The 19,860-nt window shown below is 43.3% G+C and overlaps 1 protein-coding gene across 1 annotated transcript in view; it reads right to left on the reverse strand.

Moving 5' to 3' along the window:
- Positions 1–657: 657 nt before the first annotated feature.
- Positions 658–19,860, reverse strand: part of COMMD1 (copper metabolism domain containing 1) — a 63,569-nt gene continuing 44,366 nt past the window's right edge. The window contains exon 3 of the mRNA XM_063391634.1: positions 658–796. Within this exon, the coding sequence (XP_063247704.1) occupies positions 689–796 (108 nt within the window). The 3' untranslated portion in view covers positions 658–688. The remainder of the gene's footprint in view (positions 797–19,860) is intronic.

Raw genomic sequence — 19,860 nt, forward strand, 5'->3', positions numbered from 1 at the left:
TATGTAAACAATCCAAGGATAGATAGATTGCATAGACAAGTAAAATGTCTTTTACTAACCAATTAACAAGAAAGCTATTAACCAATTAGAAGTTACCCTCAGGGTTTGTAAAACTGTATAAAAGTTAAAACTGTATAAAAGTTAAAACTGTATAAAAGCATGCTGCCATAATAAAGAGAATTCTTCTGAACTTTCACTGCATCCCTCTGTGTGCCATGGCCACCTCAACAATGACAGGTTCCATCTGAGGACATGGAGAAGCAGCCAGAGCTCACAGAGGTGGATTTGTCCTATAAAGTCCATGGTTTGGAAGCATGAACATGAGTTCCCCCTAATCTGTTTCTTCTGCTCATTTATCCTCTGCCACAACTGGCCAATTTACCTTTGCTGCTCATCCAACCCAGCATCCACAGCATCTGGGAGACTCCAAAAATGACTGGGGGGGAAAAAGAGAAAAGCTGTGCTACACTCCAAGGCCTGATTATGCAAAGCTTTGTGGAAACAGTGTTGCTGCTGCTCTGGAAAACAGGTCGGGAGGAGGGGATGAGAAAGCTTCACAGCGTGGCTTAGCCCGTTCTTGGGGTTATAATCTGGATTTAACCAGCACCACCTATTTTATGTGCTGAAATAGGAATTATGAAAAGGTATCAAGGGTCATTTCTTTGTAAGTTGCAATCTCTTTATTTGGTTAAGTAGTCTGAGTCAACGAAGTCATACTTTCCTCTATTTCTGACAGTTTCTTCAGCATCTGGCTCACCCTGGCCTCATCGAACTCCAGGCAGAGAAACTCCGATTCCTACAAAAGAAGAGAGAACAATATTTGAGGAAAACAATTAGGTTTGATCCCTGTGCAGAAAGAAACGTCTGGTGAGGAATTTGACAGCTTAGCTTCATTTGGCAATTGATTTTCTTGCATTTTCCTGTCTGATTAGGAGCGCTAATTTGTATCAGTGATAAAAACCCAGGTGGGATCTGCCTGAGGCAGACGTGTTTGCAGGAGACTGCATAAGAAATCCTGGAGTATGTCTCACAGCATTCCTTGATCAGGAAGCACTGGGAAAATCAGATCTCAAACAATCCATGAGTTAACCCCTGAGGCTTTGAGGAGCAGCAGGCACAGACAGAGCACAGAGCCGTGCTGAGTTAACCACTCTCCATGGATACAGCAGACCTGGACAGCAGCACCACCCTACCCTGAGCAGCTGCTGCAAACTGGGGCTGCAAAGCCAATGCCTCTTCAGCTCCTGCTGAATCTCCCCAGTTTGAGCATCCTCGGTTTCTCCACACCTGACTAGAAAAGTCCAGAGCAGGCTTCCACCAACAGCTACTGCAGGAGGAGCAGCTTTTCTCACCACTCCAAAACAACCCCAGTCCCTGTAACACATTTCCAGTCTGGTTTCACAGACAGGATCTGACAAGAGCTCTCTGTAACCTGACCCCCACCGCCCCACGTGTGTTCCAGCCACGGGCTGGTGTCTGTCCTGACCTTTGGGGAAGGAGTGGCAGTGCCACGCTGTGCAGGGACCTGCTCCTCCACGGGATGACCTCCAGGGCCAGGCTCCTGGTGACATCTCAGGCTCTGCAGCCACAGCTCTGCCCCCTGAGCCATGTGAGCCCATCCACAGATTTAATCAGGCCAGCGCTGCCCGTGCACCCTCTGAGGTCTGCTAAAGCTGATTTCATGGCTAAATCACACGGGGAATGTGAGTGGACAGGAGGAGATGGAGGTGCCTACTTCTGGAGAAGATGTTTTTGCCTGAGCCTAATGCAGAAGGACTTTTTTTTTTGTTCCCCTCTTCAGGTTTTGTCAGTCAAAAGGAATGTAAGTTGATCAAAACAAAACTCTTTGATTACACAAAACTCTTTGATTACACAAAGACACTGCCACTTCATACAAGTGCTCTCAGGAAACATTCTTTTAGCTATAAAGCAGCTAAAACTCTCCCATGTGGACTGGACGGTGCCTGTTTATCCACTCTCATGTGGACCAACCTAAAACCTGACCCCTGTAAATCAGGCTGCTCAGAACTGAGCTCCCGTTTTATTTAATGCTTTGTTACTTTATCTTCCCATGAAAAATTGAACAAAAATAGGATGGAGCTGTGAAATACAGAAACCCTTATTCCTTTCCTAAGGTATCCTCCAGGAGCAGCACAAATGTGGTATCCCTGCTCATCCTCAGCAGGAAGCAGGGCATCCCTTCTGACCCTTGCTACTGCTAAAAAATAATTCAGCCCCCTTGGAGTAAAGCAAAAGCAAAATCGGCCACAGACTGGAAGTCCTGAAGCCCAGCACTCGGTCTGGGCTGGAATCTGGGATTCAGCTTCAGGCATGGAAGGGCTCGATGCCCTCAGGAAAATGTGGGAATGGACGCCCTGCAGCAATGTATCTGAATAACACAGAATACAAAGTGTTCCAGGCAAACTACCACCTGTAGGTATTGTTATTATTAGCAGCACTTTTAAAATGTATCAAAGTTACAGAAACACAAACTAAAAATAAGAAGAGCCTGAGAAACTAAATACCAAGACAACAAAAATGAGATAAAGGAGGCCATAAAAGCTCAAGACTGTAACCAATCAAATTCCCTAAAAGACACAGGCTGAGCTCATAAACAAAGCAGAGGAACCAATCAAGAAATGCATGAACGCATAAACAGTAGTCTTAAAATCTATAAATGTAATATAATGTAAACAGTAAATGACTTCTGCTGAAATTACACTCGTTCTGCCGCTCAGAAGTCCTGAGCTCCCACAACACCCATTTCCTGCAGCCTTGGTTTTGTCCCTACACACTTTCCCACCCCTCCTCCCCTTTCACTCCCGAGCCTGGACTATAAAAAGGAGCTGCAAAACAAAACATCCAAGAAACACAAACTGCCCCCAGCCTTGAAGCAGGATTTCTAGGAGCTGCAACAACAGAGTGCTGCAAAAATATTTATATGAGAGACTAAGAGAAGCACGACTTTTTCTGTCTCAGTAACTATACTTAAAAACCCCATGTATTTTTAGAAAACCAACCCTCGCAAATTGAAAACTAAAAAAAAAATATTAAAAAATACAATTGTTCTCTACTGCATCAGTTTGGCCAGCTACTTAAAATGCTTTCTAGCAACTTTGATACAAGTCATATTTTCTGTTTTAGCCACTACGTTGGAACAACAGAAAGAAACCCCTCCGAATTCGCATCTCGTTTTATTCCTATTCATTTCCCCTTGATTGGAGGCCTCCTACAACAACATTCAGCATTTCAAAGCCACCAGCCCAGGCGCCAGACCCACTCTCAGAAGCCGTCTCAACTCGACGCGGTGCTTGTAAGATCATTAGTGCTTCTTTGTCAAGGAATTATCCCAGCTTGAATTACCAGGAAAGCGCTCTTCAGACAGTGCAAAAGCATCAGCTCGGGATGCCTGTGTGTGCAAACACCACCAGCCAAGTGTTTCTGGACTTGTGCACCCCCGCAGCTGCTTCCTGCAGCACTGGAACAGATTTTATTCTCTTCTATTGTTTTAGGGTTTGCCTTAGAGTAGGGTGTTTTAAATTTTTCGCTCCCCCTTGCAGATGTGAAAAAACCCATTCTGTAATGTCTCCAAAACTTGTTTTCAAAACAGCCTGGTACCTTTCATTGTGATTAAGAACCCACATTAATTTTCAGCCTCCGCTTTTTTTTTTTTTTGGTCAACAGAGACAAAAAAGAAGTCAGAATTCCAATAAAATCTATTAACAAAAGTAGGAGAGTTCAGAAGTGCTGACCAGAGATGTGGTACCACAGATGAGTATCTGACCGGTCCCATTAGCAGAAAATAAGACTGCAAACACAAAAGCCGGTGGGGGGATAAATAAAACAAGGAGCTGGTCCCCAAGACATCGCCGAGCCAGCACACAGCAAACGTGCCCGGGAATTCACAGCACATCAGCTCCCCCAGCAACACCCACGGGCTGAAAAAAAATGTCATTTTGGTTCCAAGGCATTAATTAAACACAAAAGACAAAATACTCATTTCAGAATAAATGCACTGCCGATTTATTTTTTTGCCCAATTTTGCAAACAAGTATTAAGAGATTGCTTCTTTGGAATAAAAGAAAATGCATGCATGGGCTTAGGTACAACCTGCTGTTGCCAAATTCTGGTTTATCTGGTAGTGTCAACTCTCCCACTTCCTCCAAATTTTCTAATTCCAAGTAAATACCATTCTAATAAAACATCTGCAGGGACTACCCTGTAAGTATTATCCCAAGTCACAAGTGTAATTGTATTTCAGCAGGAAAATCAACCACAGAATCACAGGATGGGTTGGGTTGGAAGGGACCTTAAAGCTCATCCCTAGACAGGGACACCTTCCCCTGGACCAGCTTGCTCCAAGCCCCATCCAACCCAGATTTGAAAATTTCCAGGGATGGGGCATCCACAACTTCTCTGGGCAAACTGTGCCTCACCCCCGTCACAGTCAAGAATTTCTTCCCAATATTTATTCTAAACAAACTCTCTTTTAGTTTAAAACCATTCCCCTGTCCTGTAACTCCATGACTGTGCCCAAAGTCCCTCTCCAGCTGTCTTGGAGCCCCCTTTAGGTACTGGCAGGGGCTCTAAGGGAACTGAGACTGGAAGAATCTTTCCTGAGTCTTCTCCATGCTGAACAACCCAAGCTGGCTCAGCCTGGCTGAGGTGCTCCAGCCCTTCACCACTCTCCATCTCATCATCTCTCAGCATCTTCATCACTCTCCTCTGGACTCATTCCAGCGAGTCCATGAGGATTACTGGTCAGTAATGGTGAACCATGAGCCTCCATCCTCATGGCTCAGCACCAGAGCAGCTTTTGCCTCAGCCACTACCTGCTCACAGGCTTGCATGGTACAGAAATGCAGACCTTGATTAAGAAATAGAAAAAAAAAAAAAAGGGGGGGGGGAGGGAATAGGAAAAAAAAAATCCAAATGCCCTCCCCAATACCAAAAAAAGGCAAGAGAAAAGAAATTAAACACAACATGCCCCACCCCCCAAAATCTCAACATAACCAGAAATTCAAAATGGAAATTAGACACTTTTTAACAGTGCAAGGACACATTCTCCTTGGAAAAGGCACATCCAGAAGTCATTTTTGCAACGATGCTGCCAAGCTCTATCACAGAAGCCTTCCTTCACTGCAGAATATCCTTACTCATTACTGTGGGAACTTGTGCTGCCCAATGGCAGAAAACAAACCCTGATGAATTCACTCCTGCACTGTGAATTTGCTCCCAAACCTTTCTCTGGGGTGACTCCCCAGGGCTGCCTGGCTCAGAGGGACCTGTCCTGGCACATGTGCAGAGCTCTCCCCCATCCCCTCTTCCATGCAAACACCTGCTGCAGGAATGTCACAACACACAACATCCATCTTGTATGAATGATCCAGAAAGAGGACAAACATTGGATTTTAGCTTATATTTCCTTCTTCAAAAATCACAGTAATAGAACATCAAGCTGGGTAGTCCCACTGCGTGGAAATATTTCATGTCAGATGTTTATGAGAGCAATTTATTTTTGCCATTTAGATTCTCGTCTTAGGAACATCTGATAAATGGCAGAAAGAAAATAAACCCACAAAAAGTTGCCACAAACCAATGCAGAATGACGAAGGCGTGAGATGCTGCATCGATTCTTCCATCGCATTGCATCAATCGTGACCCCACTGCAAACTTCTGGAGTTACTTTTATATTCATTAATATTCCCCAAGATATACTGGGGCATTTGATAGTGACAGCAAAATCTAGATAATTCCACAAAAATGCAATGGATTGCAATCCATTGATTTCATACCTCCACATTTCTGACAACACTAAGTTCATTATTCTTAATTCAATTCAGAGCTATTTTTGCTACATATCCACAATCATGCCCTTCAAAAACTCTAATGTAAAGTGCAATTCATTTTCATAATACTGTATAAAATAAAGCACAAATATTTGTATCTGCAAGTGCCTTTTAATTCTCCATCATTTTGGTATTACATGAACCAGGAACCTCTTAAGCAAATTATTATTACATCCCCTTAAAAAAAAGTTAACTTGATTGCAGATTTTTTAATACTTTTAATGTAACATCAAGCCTGTAATATCACAGATTAAGCAGATTAAGGATTGCAGAAAATGGAACAATTCCAGAGGATAAAAATAGGTCCCTGATACTGCACAACAAATGTAAAGTCATTCCTTTTACATTATCAGCCTCCTGAAAACAGTCTCACATTTTAGATCCTACATGAAAAATGAGCATTTATGGATGCAGCTTTAACCTGCTGCTCCCTGTGCCTTTTGGAGGTGCACCTTTCTTTTCAGGAATTGCTGAAGAAACACAAAGCCAAACCATAATTTAATCAGCATAACTAATTAGAATGTAGCATACTCTGTAGCTTTTATAAATTTCAAATGAAAGAGCTAACAAGAAAAACATTATTCTTAATAATTAACAAGAAAAATGGACAATACTTTTATGAAAGCCTCTCCCTACATGGCTCTGCTGTTTTCAGACTGGTGATACTAACTTTCCTTGGTTTCTGTAAACCTTCCAACTTCTCTCTTCTTATTTTTAAAAAAGATTAACACTGACTCGCACTGTTTCTAGTTTTTGACCTAACGCATTCTCCACATCCCACCCCGAGTGCCCTGCCCTGTGTGCTGCCCCTGCACACACTCATGGCTCCAGGGGTTTCTTACTGCCTTGGGTTCAATGCAAGATGTATTCCACTCCCCTCTGTTGAAACAGGTTGAAGAGGTGTTTTCCTTTATCTCAGAACTCCAGGGGAGAGGGGGTGGGTGCCTTCTGTACTGGGCAGCTGTTAAACCCAGCTGGGGCAGGGTTCTTTATCCCTTCCAGGACCCATCCTCCCTGCAGGGGATCTCTGCTGTCCATGGGCCATCCAGGCTCACTGCAGGGCTGATACAATTCCATCATCCAGGGGAGATGCTGCACCCAGGGAAGGAGCCCAGCATTCCCATCTGGATAAACTCTGGGATTCAGAGCCCAGCACAGCCTGTGTGCTCTGCATTCCCACCTGGATAAACCCTGGGATTCAGAGCCCAGCACAGCCTGTGTGCTCTGCATTCCCACCTGGATAAACCCTGGGATTCAGAGCCCAGCACAGCCTGTGTGCACTGCATTCCCACCTGGATAAACCCTGGGATTCAGAGCCCAGCACAGCCTGTGTGCACTGCATTCCCACCTGGATAAACCCTGGCATTCAGAGCCCAGCACAGCCTGTGTGCTCTGCATTCCCACCTGGATAAACCCTGGCATTCAGAGCCCAGCACAGCCTGTGTGCACTGCATTCCCAGGGGAAGGCTGGACCCATCTCACACCACTGGACCCTGCTACAGGATCATCTCTGCTCCAACAGAGCCACATCTGTCCCTCCAGGAGGACTTCACTGGACTGTTCCCAACACCCTGACCAACAGGGTGTCAAGTTATGTTCTGACTCTGGAGTGTTTTCCTTTTTTGTTCATTTGCTTTTTTGTACTACTACATTTTAAATTTTTTTAAATATTCCTAGTAAAGAACTGTTATTCCTATTCCCATATCTTTGCCTGAAAGCCCCTTAGTGACAAAATCATAATAATTTGGAAGGAGGGGGTTTACATTCTCCATTCCAAGGGAAGCTCCAGCTTTTCCCTGGCAGATGCCTGTCTTTCCAAGACACTTATCAACTGCTCCCCTCAAAAACCTTCCACCACAGGGTGCAACCGCTGAGGCTGGCAATGAACAAGGGGTGGATGTCCAGCACAGGTTTGGGATTAGTGATGCTGATGCCTTGGGAAGGCTGTCCTGGAACAGAGACTGGGCAGAGCTGGAGAATAAAGCAGGGATTTATTGAAAGGGCTCCAGGATACACCTTGGGCAGGACAGGGCCTGACCAGGGCTACACCCAAGGTGGACCCAAAATGGGCACAAAATGGCGGACCGGTCGCAAAATGGCGGACCGGTTGCAAGGTCTTACACTTTTATAAGTTTTTGTCCATTTGCATATTGGGGTTTAATTGTCCAGTTACAGCTTTGGGTTGTGAGGTCCCATCCTTCTTGTTCCTCCCTCCAGCCCACCCTTGTTTGTGCTTTTGGGGCTGAAAGTTGCCCTTGCTCTTCAGCAGGAGAAGGATTTGTTTTGTGTCCCTGCTCTGTGAAGAGCTGAGTGACCCTGAGTGCGAGCTCAGAGCTGCACCCCTGGGCAGCACAGAACCTGAAGAACATGAAATCTGAAACTTAAAGCATCAATCCCTGATTTCTGTTCACCAGTGAAAGGGCACTCAGTGCTAACCACAGCTCCCAGATGCTGTGAGGACACTGCTCATCCACTGTGGATGTCCCTCAGCCCAGACCCGGAGGCAAACATTCCAGTGCTGAGGCAGCTCGCTGTGGTCAGAAAGGAAAAGTTATAAAAGCCACAGTTCTGCTGGTACCAACGCAATGCAGAAAAAAAGGACCTGTTTATGCTGACAAAATGCAGATTTCATTCTCATTTATGGATGACCCTTTGCAAGGTTATGCCTGTGACTTTTTGTGTGGCCTTGCCTGATCGGTCACTGTTTGCGAAGCCTGCTCACCTGGTTCCTCCAACACCCTTCCACAACACCTTCAGCTACCTGAGACTCAGGCTACCCCACAAAATCTTTATGGCTCTCCCTCACTGAAGAGGGGTGGATGTTTGACTATATAATGCTGCATCTCCACCCTGGAAGATGCTTAGTTAAAGCTAAATCATCTTGGAATTGAGCTGGTGGACAAAAACTCTACCTTCAGGTGTTCCGAGTAGCCTAAATTTTTCAGGCAATTCTTTTTCATGTGGGCACCAAGGGGCACCTTTCTGACCTTGCAGTAACCTTGAGGTTATATCCAAGGTTTGTTTTTTTCCTCAAACACCCCCTCTCCTCCATTACAGCACTTCTTAGATTAAAAAAAAAAAAAAAAAAAAAAAAAAAAAAAAAAAAAAAAAAATTTAAGGAGAAACCTTCAAAGTATTGTTTCCCTTCACAGTCTTGATCTTGGATATGGACAAAGCAGACTGGGGAAGGATCCAGCCTGGCATGGGAAACACTGACCATGTAAGCTGGTCATAGGTAAAGGCCACTAAATACAGGGCTGGGTAATCCCAGCCAAAGGCACTGCCAGAATTTCTGCCTTCCTGAGATATGAATGGGATTGAGACAAGGAAACAGAAAGTGTTGTGATCTAACTCCTGGTGCAGGAATGAACAGTGAAACCTCCCTGCATCTGACCTGTTTCTAAAAAAATAATGCAAAATAAAAATAATGCACCTCCTCCTTTGACCCCTTCTCTGCCCCTACAGACACTGCTTTGTCAGAGAAAGCACATCAGGACTGTTTCCATTGGAATTCCAGCATCTTTGAAAGCACAGCTGAGCTCCAGCTCTTTCAAACCCTAAAACAGTTAGTGTGGAATGTTTAATCTTTAACAGGAGCGTTTTTCCTCTGCTGCTTGACTGGCTTGAGGTAAATAGGTGTAATGGCATGCCAAATAAATCAATTAACCTGCTTAGGCTAATGACACTGTCTTAGGGACCCTGGAATGCAACTCTGGTTGGGTCTTGAGCCAGATGCTATTTAAACAAAGGTGTAAACAGAGCTAAAATCATTAACTAAGAAATGCATGAAGAGGTTTTAAAAGGAAAAAAAAAGACAGTGATACCTGCAAGGTTCACCAAACTGTACACGGAAACACATAAAGCCAGCATAAAAAAAATTAAATTACCTTTGTATCACTGTAAGATTTGAAACAAAACATGTATTAAAAAACTAAATTTAAAATAAAAATTATATATAACTATATAAGAATATATATATTTAGTTAATTATACATATCACATACAAAATTATATAAAAACTATTTAAAAACTTCATTTCTGGCAGGACATCAGGCTCTCTCACAAGGGTACCAGCAATGAGAAAGCTCCATCATCACTTATTCAAGCCCTGCCTGCTGTGTCAGCTCTTCACTAACAGAGGCTCTCAGTGGAACCACTGCAAGGTGAGGTGCTCTCCTCTCAAAGTCCTCTGCAGGGGATCTTAGAGGGTAAATGCCCTTCCTCACTTAAGATCTGCATTTTTCTGCTTTGTTTGACAGCTGTCCTTGTTTTCTTAATGCCGTGTTTTGTTTGGTTGGTGTTTTTAAGGCTGCTCAAGGAGCTGAAATATCAATCTACAGCTTTCCCTAGATGTGTTTCATCTCCCAATACCTGGGCTAGCCTTTATTTTCTCAATCTTGTAACACTTTACTGTAGTGTGAAATCAGTCTAAGAAAAAAAGTCCTTACTGATACATCTTCTGCTTTTCACTAAATCCAGCTTTTCTAGTGACAACATTCTTTAGATCTGGAATTAATTTTCCTTACATTTTAATCTACCTATTACCTAACAGGGGAATCATTCAGCACGACAAAAAAAAATTAAAATCATAACCCTCCCACACTTTCTCACATTAAGGCTTCAATGACTTTATGTTCTTATTTATAATTTTCTTAAATGTTTCAGGAAGTACCCTATCAGAGCATCAAACCTTCCCTGCCACTGAGGCTGGTTTTTGTAACAGGGTATCACCAAGACCATGCACTTGGTTAACTCCTAAGGACACAAGGAAATTTCTGTGCTTTTAATGTAACTTTTTATTTAATTGACTCAATGTCAACCACATTCCTCTCTGCTACGGCAATACACAACACCAGGACAACAGGAATGAACTCTGGGGGTAGGAATTACTTTCATACCAAACCAATCAAAACAGTTAAAGTAATCTGCATTTAGAAATAATCCCACAGTCAAAGAATGCACTAAAAACCTGAGCAGAGAATTCCTGATCTTTAGGAGGCTTGGGATTCTGGCATATTCTGACTGAGAGTACTACTGGCTTGCAGGCTGAATAATTCAGTTAGCAGCCCCAAAACACATTGCTCTCGTTCCCCCACAGCTCTTTCATGTTTATGTGTTGCATAAATGACTCAGGAATCCATTAATGTCCTGCCTGAAAGTATTACACCAAATATAAAAGCTGAGTAGAAATGAATATCCTCTACCAACCCAAACCATTCTACGGTTGTGTAACCCTAAGCCAGTTTATTTTCCATGACAGCAGACCATGCTGGCTCCTGCAGATGGCAAAAGCCAGAGGATCTTGGCTTTTCCACTCCAATCAGTCAAGGCCATCAGTCTGGTTTTCTGAGAGAACAGAACAAAGATTAGAATTGCTCTGAGACAGCATTTTGGAGTAAGACATGTGTAAAACCCTCTTTTCTGCTCCTTTCTGAACACCGCACACTTGACATGTGGCCTGGAAGGCACCTGGACTGCCTGAAACAAGAGCACATGAGGGGTAAGCAGGTCCTGAAACATTTCAACACCCAGAGCTGAACCAAAAGTACAAAGGAGTTTCATTTCTTTGCTGCAAGTTTTGCAAGTAATGAGTTAAGGCCATGCAAATCCTCTGCCGATTTATGTCTCTTAATGGCAACAGGTAATGCCCCAAAAAAGGCTCATCTCAAAAAGTCCCTTTATTCTTCACCTAAGTTCTGAGATCAGCATGACCCAGCTACAGCAAATAAGTTTTGTGCTCACAAAATGGCATTTTTCAGAAATAATCTTTGAAGGGCAGCTGGCTGAGCCCTTCTCTCCTGGCATGTTCACAGCAAGCTGCAATGCCAGGCATCCATTTGCTCCAGGGCGTTTTACCATCAGAGAAGGGAGAGCACAAGGCTGGCACAACAGACCACCAGCAGCATCCCCATCTCCTCCCAAAACACTAACCCTCCATCCCTGGCACACTGGTCCCACACATCTGGAATTACGAGCAAATCCACCTTTAAATGGATGGTGAAAAGTCACAGGCATTTGGGTAGAACGGCTCACCTAAAAATGCATAAACAAAGTACCAAAGGCTAGAAAATATGCCTGCAGTCCAGCATGCATTCAGCTGGGCTTTCCTTCTTAAAATATTTAACAAGACAAAGAAGTCAGAACAAACAGGATTTTTATTTTTGCTGCTTGTATGGCATTTATCCATAACCTTTACGATGATCTGAAAATACAACTTTTCAGGACAGAAGAATCTGCTCAGAGTTGTGTGGCCACTGCAAACACATCTCCTCAGTGGGACCAAAATAACTACATTTGTTTCTTTTCTGCAATTTGAGTGTGTGAACTTATGAGGGGGAAAAAAGCCAAATTGGGGGAAAAAAACACCTGGTCTAAATAATTTTTTGGTATTTTTTCCATGTTACTTTTAGAATGCCAACTGCTGTCTTTCAATTCACCATGAGAAACCTCCCACAGAAAAGGGGGCAGCCACGTGTTAAGAGTCCAGCCTGGTTTACAGCCCCTCCAACACTGCTGCTCTTGCTGTTCCAGCCTCAGGACAAGCATCACACTCAGATTTATCAGCAAAATCAGCAGCTCCTGCTCAGTGTGGTGCAAAGTCCACTGAAGAGACTGAGAATCTCTGCACTGACCTCAGCGACCTTCGGATCAAATGCACAGAAATATCAGCATTATGTACCCGCAGGGAGACACCAGAGGAACACAGCTCTCTTCTGGAAATAAAGGAAAAGCTCCAGATTTGCTTTTTTTTTTTTTTTAATCACAGAATATGTCCTTGGTAATATTTGCTGCATAATACCTAACTGCTTTTTCTTTTTTTCAGCCTCTTTTCTCGTGTGAGGTGAAAAGCTGACAGTGAAAGCTGAAGCTGGAGGTGCAGCTCTGAGGAGACGAGCGTGGGAGGACATTTCTGCCTGAGCAGAATCCCACTGAAGCCAAGGGACTGCCTGCTCTGCCCACACAGCTCTCCTCGCCTCAGTTCAAATTACAACTTTGTTTTATTCAATCTGTGATTTCACAATTGATTCTACAAATGAATGTGGGCAATAAAATACCGGCTCTGCACTACAGTCAACAGCACACCTGGATTAACCTGTTTAAAGGTCTCATCAGGACAGATAAGAACAGTTCTCAATATGATTCCCAAACCAGCTTGGCCACAAGGATTGTTTTAAGGTTGGAGCTTCATAGTCCTCTTGACAGGCACCATGTTGAACTGTATTCTTCTCCAGAAAGACAAAAGGTTTGAAGAGAAGTTATCTAATTTTGGTTGACCTCCCATTCTCAATTCAAGGGCAAGTGGTACTGAAGTAGAAATCATTTCCATAACTGAATTGCAGAGCAGTCATTTAACAATTAATAAGCAATCCACTCAGCATATGGAAACTGAATAGGAAAATAAACACATGAGAATCAGATACCTCTGCACAAAGAAAGGCTTCAGCTCTTCCACATCAGATATTTAATTAGTTGTCTCTTTTTCTCATCGTGAACAAGGGGAGAAGAAGGCAATGAAATATAAAAGACCTTAACCACTTTTCCCAAGGAAAATGGAGATGATGTAAATTGCTCATTTAGCTTTCTGTGCCTTTGAAGCAGATGAGAAGTCTCTTTTTCTTTTTTATTCTCCACAACAGCAACCTGTCTTTTTCGGCCTGCACCCCCAGTTTGGACACGGTTTTAGCAGACTGGGCACGTGTCTCACCAGGGTAAATCTGCAATGCTGCAGCCCATTTCTCCTGCATCAGGAAAATGTCACATTTGTGACTGGCTCCCCTTGGCAGATGTAAGGTCACTGCCCTCACTGTAGGACTGTGAGAAATAAAATGTATTTCACCTCCTCCCCATTGCTGGGATCAGGCTAAAGGTGTCCTCATGGGAGACCAAGCTAAACACCAAGGGCTTTGCCTCGTGGACCTCCTCCTGGCCTGGCACACCGTGGCCATGAGGGCACAGGGACATCACTCCCTGCCCTCTCACTGCAGCTCTGCAGTGGCAGAAGTCACGCAGCACTCTCAGATAAAAGAAACCTGAATGCTGCTGTGATTTCAGGCACAGAGATGAGATGAGATGAGATGGAGAACAGCATTATGCAACTCAAAGCCACCCCTCCTTAAAGAGGCAGGGAAGGGGAGGATGATGTGCAATGCCAAATGCTGTTGCCTGGTTTTAGACAGCTGCCCTGAAGTGGAACTACAGTAAAATCTGTGAGTGGACCTGTGTCCCTAAAATGCACGTGCTTCTTCTCTTTTCAAGCATCAAAACACTGCACAGGATTTTTAATCCTGGCAAGTCTAGGGGTTTGTACCCATGGCTGTTCTTTCTGCTGCCCTCTTGACCAAAAGGTGCTAACAAAGGCAGGACAAACTGTGCAGCATTGTGATAAAAATACCTGGTTTGGGTTTGAATATCTTGCTTTTCAAATGCTCTGCCTCCTGGGAGGCTAAGCCCTTACCTGTGGAAGGGCTGGGAGGTAGTGGAAACTGCATGGAAAGATCTGGATTATATTGAGGGCTAGTAGGAAAAAAGGGGCCTGGATACAAAGGCAAAAATGCCAGTGAGAACAGGGAATGTCTGTCTGCCTTCCCTTCCTGCCTCCAGGATTTTCATGTCTCCCCTAACCCTGCTAATGCCTATTACATCTTTCCATGTCTACTACATCTTTCTTTAAGGAGACAGGAGTTAGCACATATATTGGAACAACAATAAATAACTCAATTTTCAGGTTTATTTCCTCCCATTCTTAAAGCTTGCTTTTATCTGCCCCCCTGCTGAATGCTGAGCAGGGATTTTCACTGACCAGCCAACGCTTGCACCCCTGGTTTTCCCTTCCTGCTCAAGCCTTTACAACACACACGGAGCTCGGCGTGGTTTACAAAACCCTAGTGACTGCTCCTCCAAAGCATCATTTCATCTCCTTTCTGGAGTATCCTTTATTTAAAATCATACATTAATTAGCAAAGCTGGACTCAAGTCATGTGAGCTGTTGTCTAGAACTGTTGGGTTTAATTTCCCAGAGCCTGCCAAGGCATCTGCAGGGAGAGCAGAGCCCAGGACCTTGTGCAGGCACAACACCCACAGGACCTGCCTGCTCCGTGCCTGAGGCAAAGCCAACAGTGGAGTTTTCATTTTCAGAAGGGCCAAATCCACTCAGAAAAACTGAAAAGAAAGTTTGATAAACAGCTAAAAAGTTCTAGGAAAAACGGTGGCATGCTGGGTTCTTTGCATTCGCTCTGTTCTGCTGTAGGCTTAGATGTTATAAAATGTATATATATAATATATATATTACTATATATATTATAGTGCTCGATGTTATAAAATGTGCCTTAATTTCCTTGGAAAAAAAGGATTATCCTGAGATAAAGAGTGCTGGGAAGCAGTTTTACATTTGGAATGGCCTTTCATCCCACAAGCCCAATTAACATTTCTGGAAACAAGTTGCAGACATGTAAAGATATTTCTAAAATATCAGCCTGAGTTATGAAAAAGGTATTGATACTGTGGAGTTCCTGAAATAACCAGGGAGAGAATCTGGCATTTCTGACCTCCTTTGACTGGATCCCCAAAAAAAAAGTTCTTGAAGAGAACTCAGCATTACCATTTAATGGGTTTGTGCTACTTCTGTATGCAGCCACTTAGAGGACAGTAATTAAATGCTGATAGAACACCTTAAATTGACATTACAGACCTCAGCTTCTCATTTCAAACCAGTGCTGTGGCAGTGCTCGGTTGTGGTTTGGGATTTTTGTGGTTGCGTGGCAGCAGGGCAGGGGAGGCACCACGAGCACCCCCTGCACCAAAAAAAGCAACAAAAAAGAGTAACTTTCAAACCAGTAACTTCCACTGTACCTTTTAAGAAATCCAGGCAGTTGCACAAAGAAATCAAATACATCTTTGGTGTGCTATAAAACCAGAACAACGCCTCCTGGTTGAAAAAAAAATCCCAGAGGTGCTTTCCAGAAGGAACACTGAATCCACTCTTGGAATCTTGTGCTGCTGCAAAGGGATTAGTACAATTTTCAGGCTGAATTTTAAGCAATAATATAGGGACTGACAACATCAGGTTTGGATTTTTGGTTTTTAACCTGTGTTTTTCCTATCACACAATATTCCCAAGAGCTGATCCAAGGGGAGAGCAGTCATAGAGCTCAGGCTGGAAAGAGTCAGTGGTCAGTCCTCAGCAGCAACTTCAGAGATGCACCTGCAGTTCAGTGAGGGGCCCTGCATCACTTGTCCTCACAAGAAAAAACAAGTAGGGATGGGAATGGAGCTGCCTGTGAACCACTGGAGATGAGTCATGAGGGATTTCCCTTGCTGGAAACCTCTCCTGAGGTTATCCCAGGTGCATAATGTACTGCCCTCCCCTCCACTGTCCTTCAGCGTGGCTTTATGTGTTTATTCTGCTGCTCTTCAAGAACGTGTCTGATGAAATTTCCATCATAAAATCACCAAGAAAGCCAAAGTATTCCAGAACAGGAGACTAATTTTATGCTCCCGCTGCAGATGAGCTTCAAAAACATGAAGTGGTCCTTGTACTGCATCTCTGTAGAGGAGTTGAGGAGGAGGCAAGAGGGTCATGTCAAAAAAACCTACCTCAGACAATATTTTTTATCTGGACCAGCCCTCTAATGCAACCCCCCTTTTCTTGCTAGTTTTTGGTTGCCTTGGATTCCGTGCCTCAAAATGGTCATGAATAGAAAATGACAAGGAAATACATCTCCACTCACTCCCACCACACATTACACTTCCTTTGTGAGCAAAACTACCAGGACTTTTTTCCAAGTGTGGAAAAGCATATTTTTAACTAAAGATGCAGTGAGTCATTAATGATCTCGGTGCCAGGAGACTGCGCTTTGTGAAGTCACTACTGCTCATTATTTCAAGAAAACAATTAGCCAAAATGAAAAACGAAGCTCTAGAGCTTCCAGGAATTGGATACTGTTCTTTGGATCGTTCATGAGCAGGATGAAGACAGATGCACCATCCCCTCACCCCTTTAAAATGGGTATAATAACTTGAGATTAACTCATCTGTAAGGGACAATAAAAACAGAGATTCCCTTCAGGAGCTCTGGATGGGGAAGATGGAGGGATAGCAATGCTGAAAACTTATTCTTATTTACTGACCTGGCTGCATTAAACTCCAAGCTACCTACTTCTTAATTTTAAACAAGAGTCTTAAGCATGTAAAAATAATAGCCTGAGAGGGATACTCATGCTGAAATAAGTTCAAATAACAAAACCCACAGTGGTTAGAATTGGGATTAGACTTTCAAAAGACAACACATTGAATAGAGACTGTATCACCACAAACAGAACATTTGAAGCCATTTTCTTTTTATTAAAAAATGAATCACCATACTTTCCCCCAGCTAAGACCCATTTATCTAACTATAATGAGGGGCTGGCATTTGAGATTTTATTTGATGTCTACAGATTCACCCACCAGAACATAACTACTGCAGGAGCAAAAAGAGCCTGCCACCTAGGTCTGAAGCACCAGGAGCACTGTGTAAAGTTCTTTAGTCTCAGAATAGCCACATCCATATGGACAGATGCACTCAGCTCAATGAGATTTATTGCTATTAGATAAAATGGCCAGAAAAGCAGCTTTCCTAATTTTTTGTCTTAGGTAAAAGCTCTAATCACTGTCCTCTTAGTTTTCAGCTATGAAGGGCAAAACAGAGTTGTTGGGTTGTTTTCCTCCCTTAAAAAAACTCCAAACAAACCCTCCAAACAACAAACTCGTATTTTTGCTTTGGAGCCACTCATGTGTGACACAGCCAAAGCATGTCACCAAAGTGTCAAACCAAAGTGTGCAGCACTTGCAGCAAAATATTTCAGGCTTCACAACTCCAAAAAGAAGATCCCATGCTACAGGCACTGTCCCAAGGCTGTATTTAACAGAAGGGGGCTTAATGCCAGCATGTGCTACACTCATTTTGAGTCATGTCCCTTCTCTCCCTAATTCTGCTGTTCATTTTTTGGGCCTCTTATCCATTGGTTGAGCATCCCAAAGTGTGCAGCAACACACTACTACCCCCCAGATGCAAACCTGGGGCATTTCACAGCAGCAGTATTTAACAGCTGGTGTCCCACAGGTACTGGTGGATGTGCTGCTCAGTATTTACAGCTCAGCTAAAAGCAGCTTTAAAAAGGCCATTTTTCAGCCACATGTACAAATGTTAATGATGAATGTGCTTTTGCATGCAGTGGGAAAGAGGAACAGATGCAGCAGAAAGAAAACAATAGTAGGAGAAAGGTTGCTGGGGGAAAATACGGTGTAGAAGTTGAAGAATGGAGGAATGGTCCATCCTTGGAGTTGCCAAGTGTATCAGCTCTCAGCAAATGAAGGAGGTACAGTTTCATTTTGGGGAGAAGACAACTTGCCATCAGTACAGATGCTTTCATAGATGACACAACAGGCCAGCACTCTTTAAAGTGAATACAGAAATGTTTCTTGCCTAGGGAGAAGAAACCCCTTCAAAACCTTTACAACAGACAGAATCGCCCAACACACAGCAAAGGCTTCTGGCTGAAGAAATCAGAATTAGCACGTATTTTCTTCCCTTTCCTTTTAGCAAAGAATCAGATACGAGAAGGCACATAACTGAGCACTGAGACTTACTTCCTGTGAAGCACAACACAGCTTAGGATGGGAAAGTAAAATTTGAAGCAGCCTTTAAACAAAATCTGTCTCAGAAATAGGCTTCAGTATCTTAGCAGGATTTTGAAGGTTTGCTATCAGAAAAAGCCTGAAACACAACCCAACCTTTCAGGAGTCTGGCTCCCTGTGGTAATTAAAACACCATGTCTGGCTGGGGAGCAGAGGGCTCCTTCTGGATGGCCCTTCCTGCGAAAGGGCCACCAGAAAGCTGCCACCTCTGACTGCATAAGGAGAGCCACGGCAATGAATTACTCTGCCTGAGATCCTTCTCACCTGCTTCTTGGAAGCTTCCTCTTCCTCAACCCAACAAGTTGTTTCAATTACCCTGATATGTGCCTGAAGGAAAAGCAAAGTCAGGAAGGCTGTACAAAGCACCCCACTCATAGGAGGAGAACAGTAAGACAACCATACATTCTAAATATCTAATCAAGGACCGGGTTTAGTACCAGAATTTTCTGTTCTGCAGTGTCTGTGTGGCCTGCACAAGAAAGCAAACATCCCCAATTCAATAATGTGAATCCCGTTGCAGCAAGGAAGTTCTTGCAAAGCTTTTCCTTTAATGCTGAGCTGGGTTGGTTATTTGAAAGAGATGCCAGTTCACAGGGCAAGAGACCATGCCGAGAGCTTCAGAACCCGAAATTCAGTAATCCATCAGTAGTCATTAGTCTCCCATTTAGTCTCTAATGCCCTTACTGTTCTGTTCATGGATTACCCAGCTCTGCTTTAAAAATTGCAGAGATGACATAAGGCTCCTGTTACACAAAGCTGTACCACATTCAGCATGGGAACAGTTTGTGTAAGGCTGCAAACCTGTTGCATAAGCTTTACAGAGAGCCAGGTTGTATGTGGATTTTATCTTGTTCAACATTTCTCGTCTATAATCTAGTTTCCAAAAATATCATTATAGTTCCTTCATGAAAGAAAAAAGACCCTAAAAAAGGTTTGAGATGAGATGATGCTACCTATGAATGTTCATATTGATGATGCTTTAATGTTTGCATGAATGTTCACGTGACAGTTGCTTTTTATCCTTCAAAGTGAGCTTTACATGAATTCTAGATGTATTCACCTTCCATTAATGACAGCACCCATAAATTTGTTTTCCTTTAAAATAAAAAAAGGATTTTAAAGAAGCAGGGAAGAAGCCCACAAATCAATTGCCTCTCACACAAATCAATTGTCTCTGTCAGATGACAACAACTGGTCTTGTTTTTAAGTAAATGGACTTGTTTTTAAGTTCTCGGTGAAGAAGAGATCAATACCAGCAGGCAGCTCACAGCCAAACTCAAGCTTGGATGAATTTTCAGAGCTGCAAAATAGGCTGTGTATCCTAAAACTCAGAGGA

The sequence above is a fragment of the Prinia subflava genome, chromosome 2 (genome assembly GCF_021018805.1).
Source record: "Prinia subflava isolate CZ2003 ecotype Zambia chromosome 2, Cam_Psub_1.2, whole genome shotgun sequence".
Taxonomy (NCBI): Eukaryota; Metazoa; Chordata; class Aves; order Passeriformes; family Cisticolidae; genus Prinia; species Prinia subflava.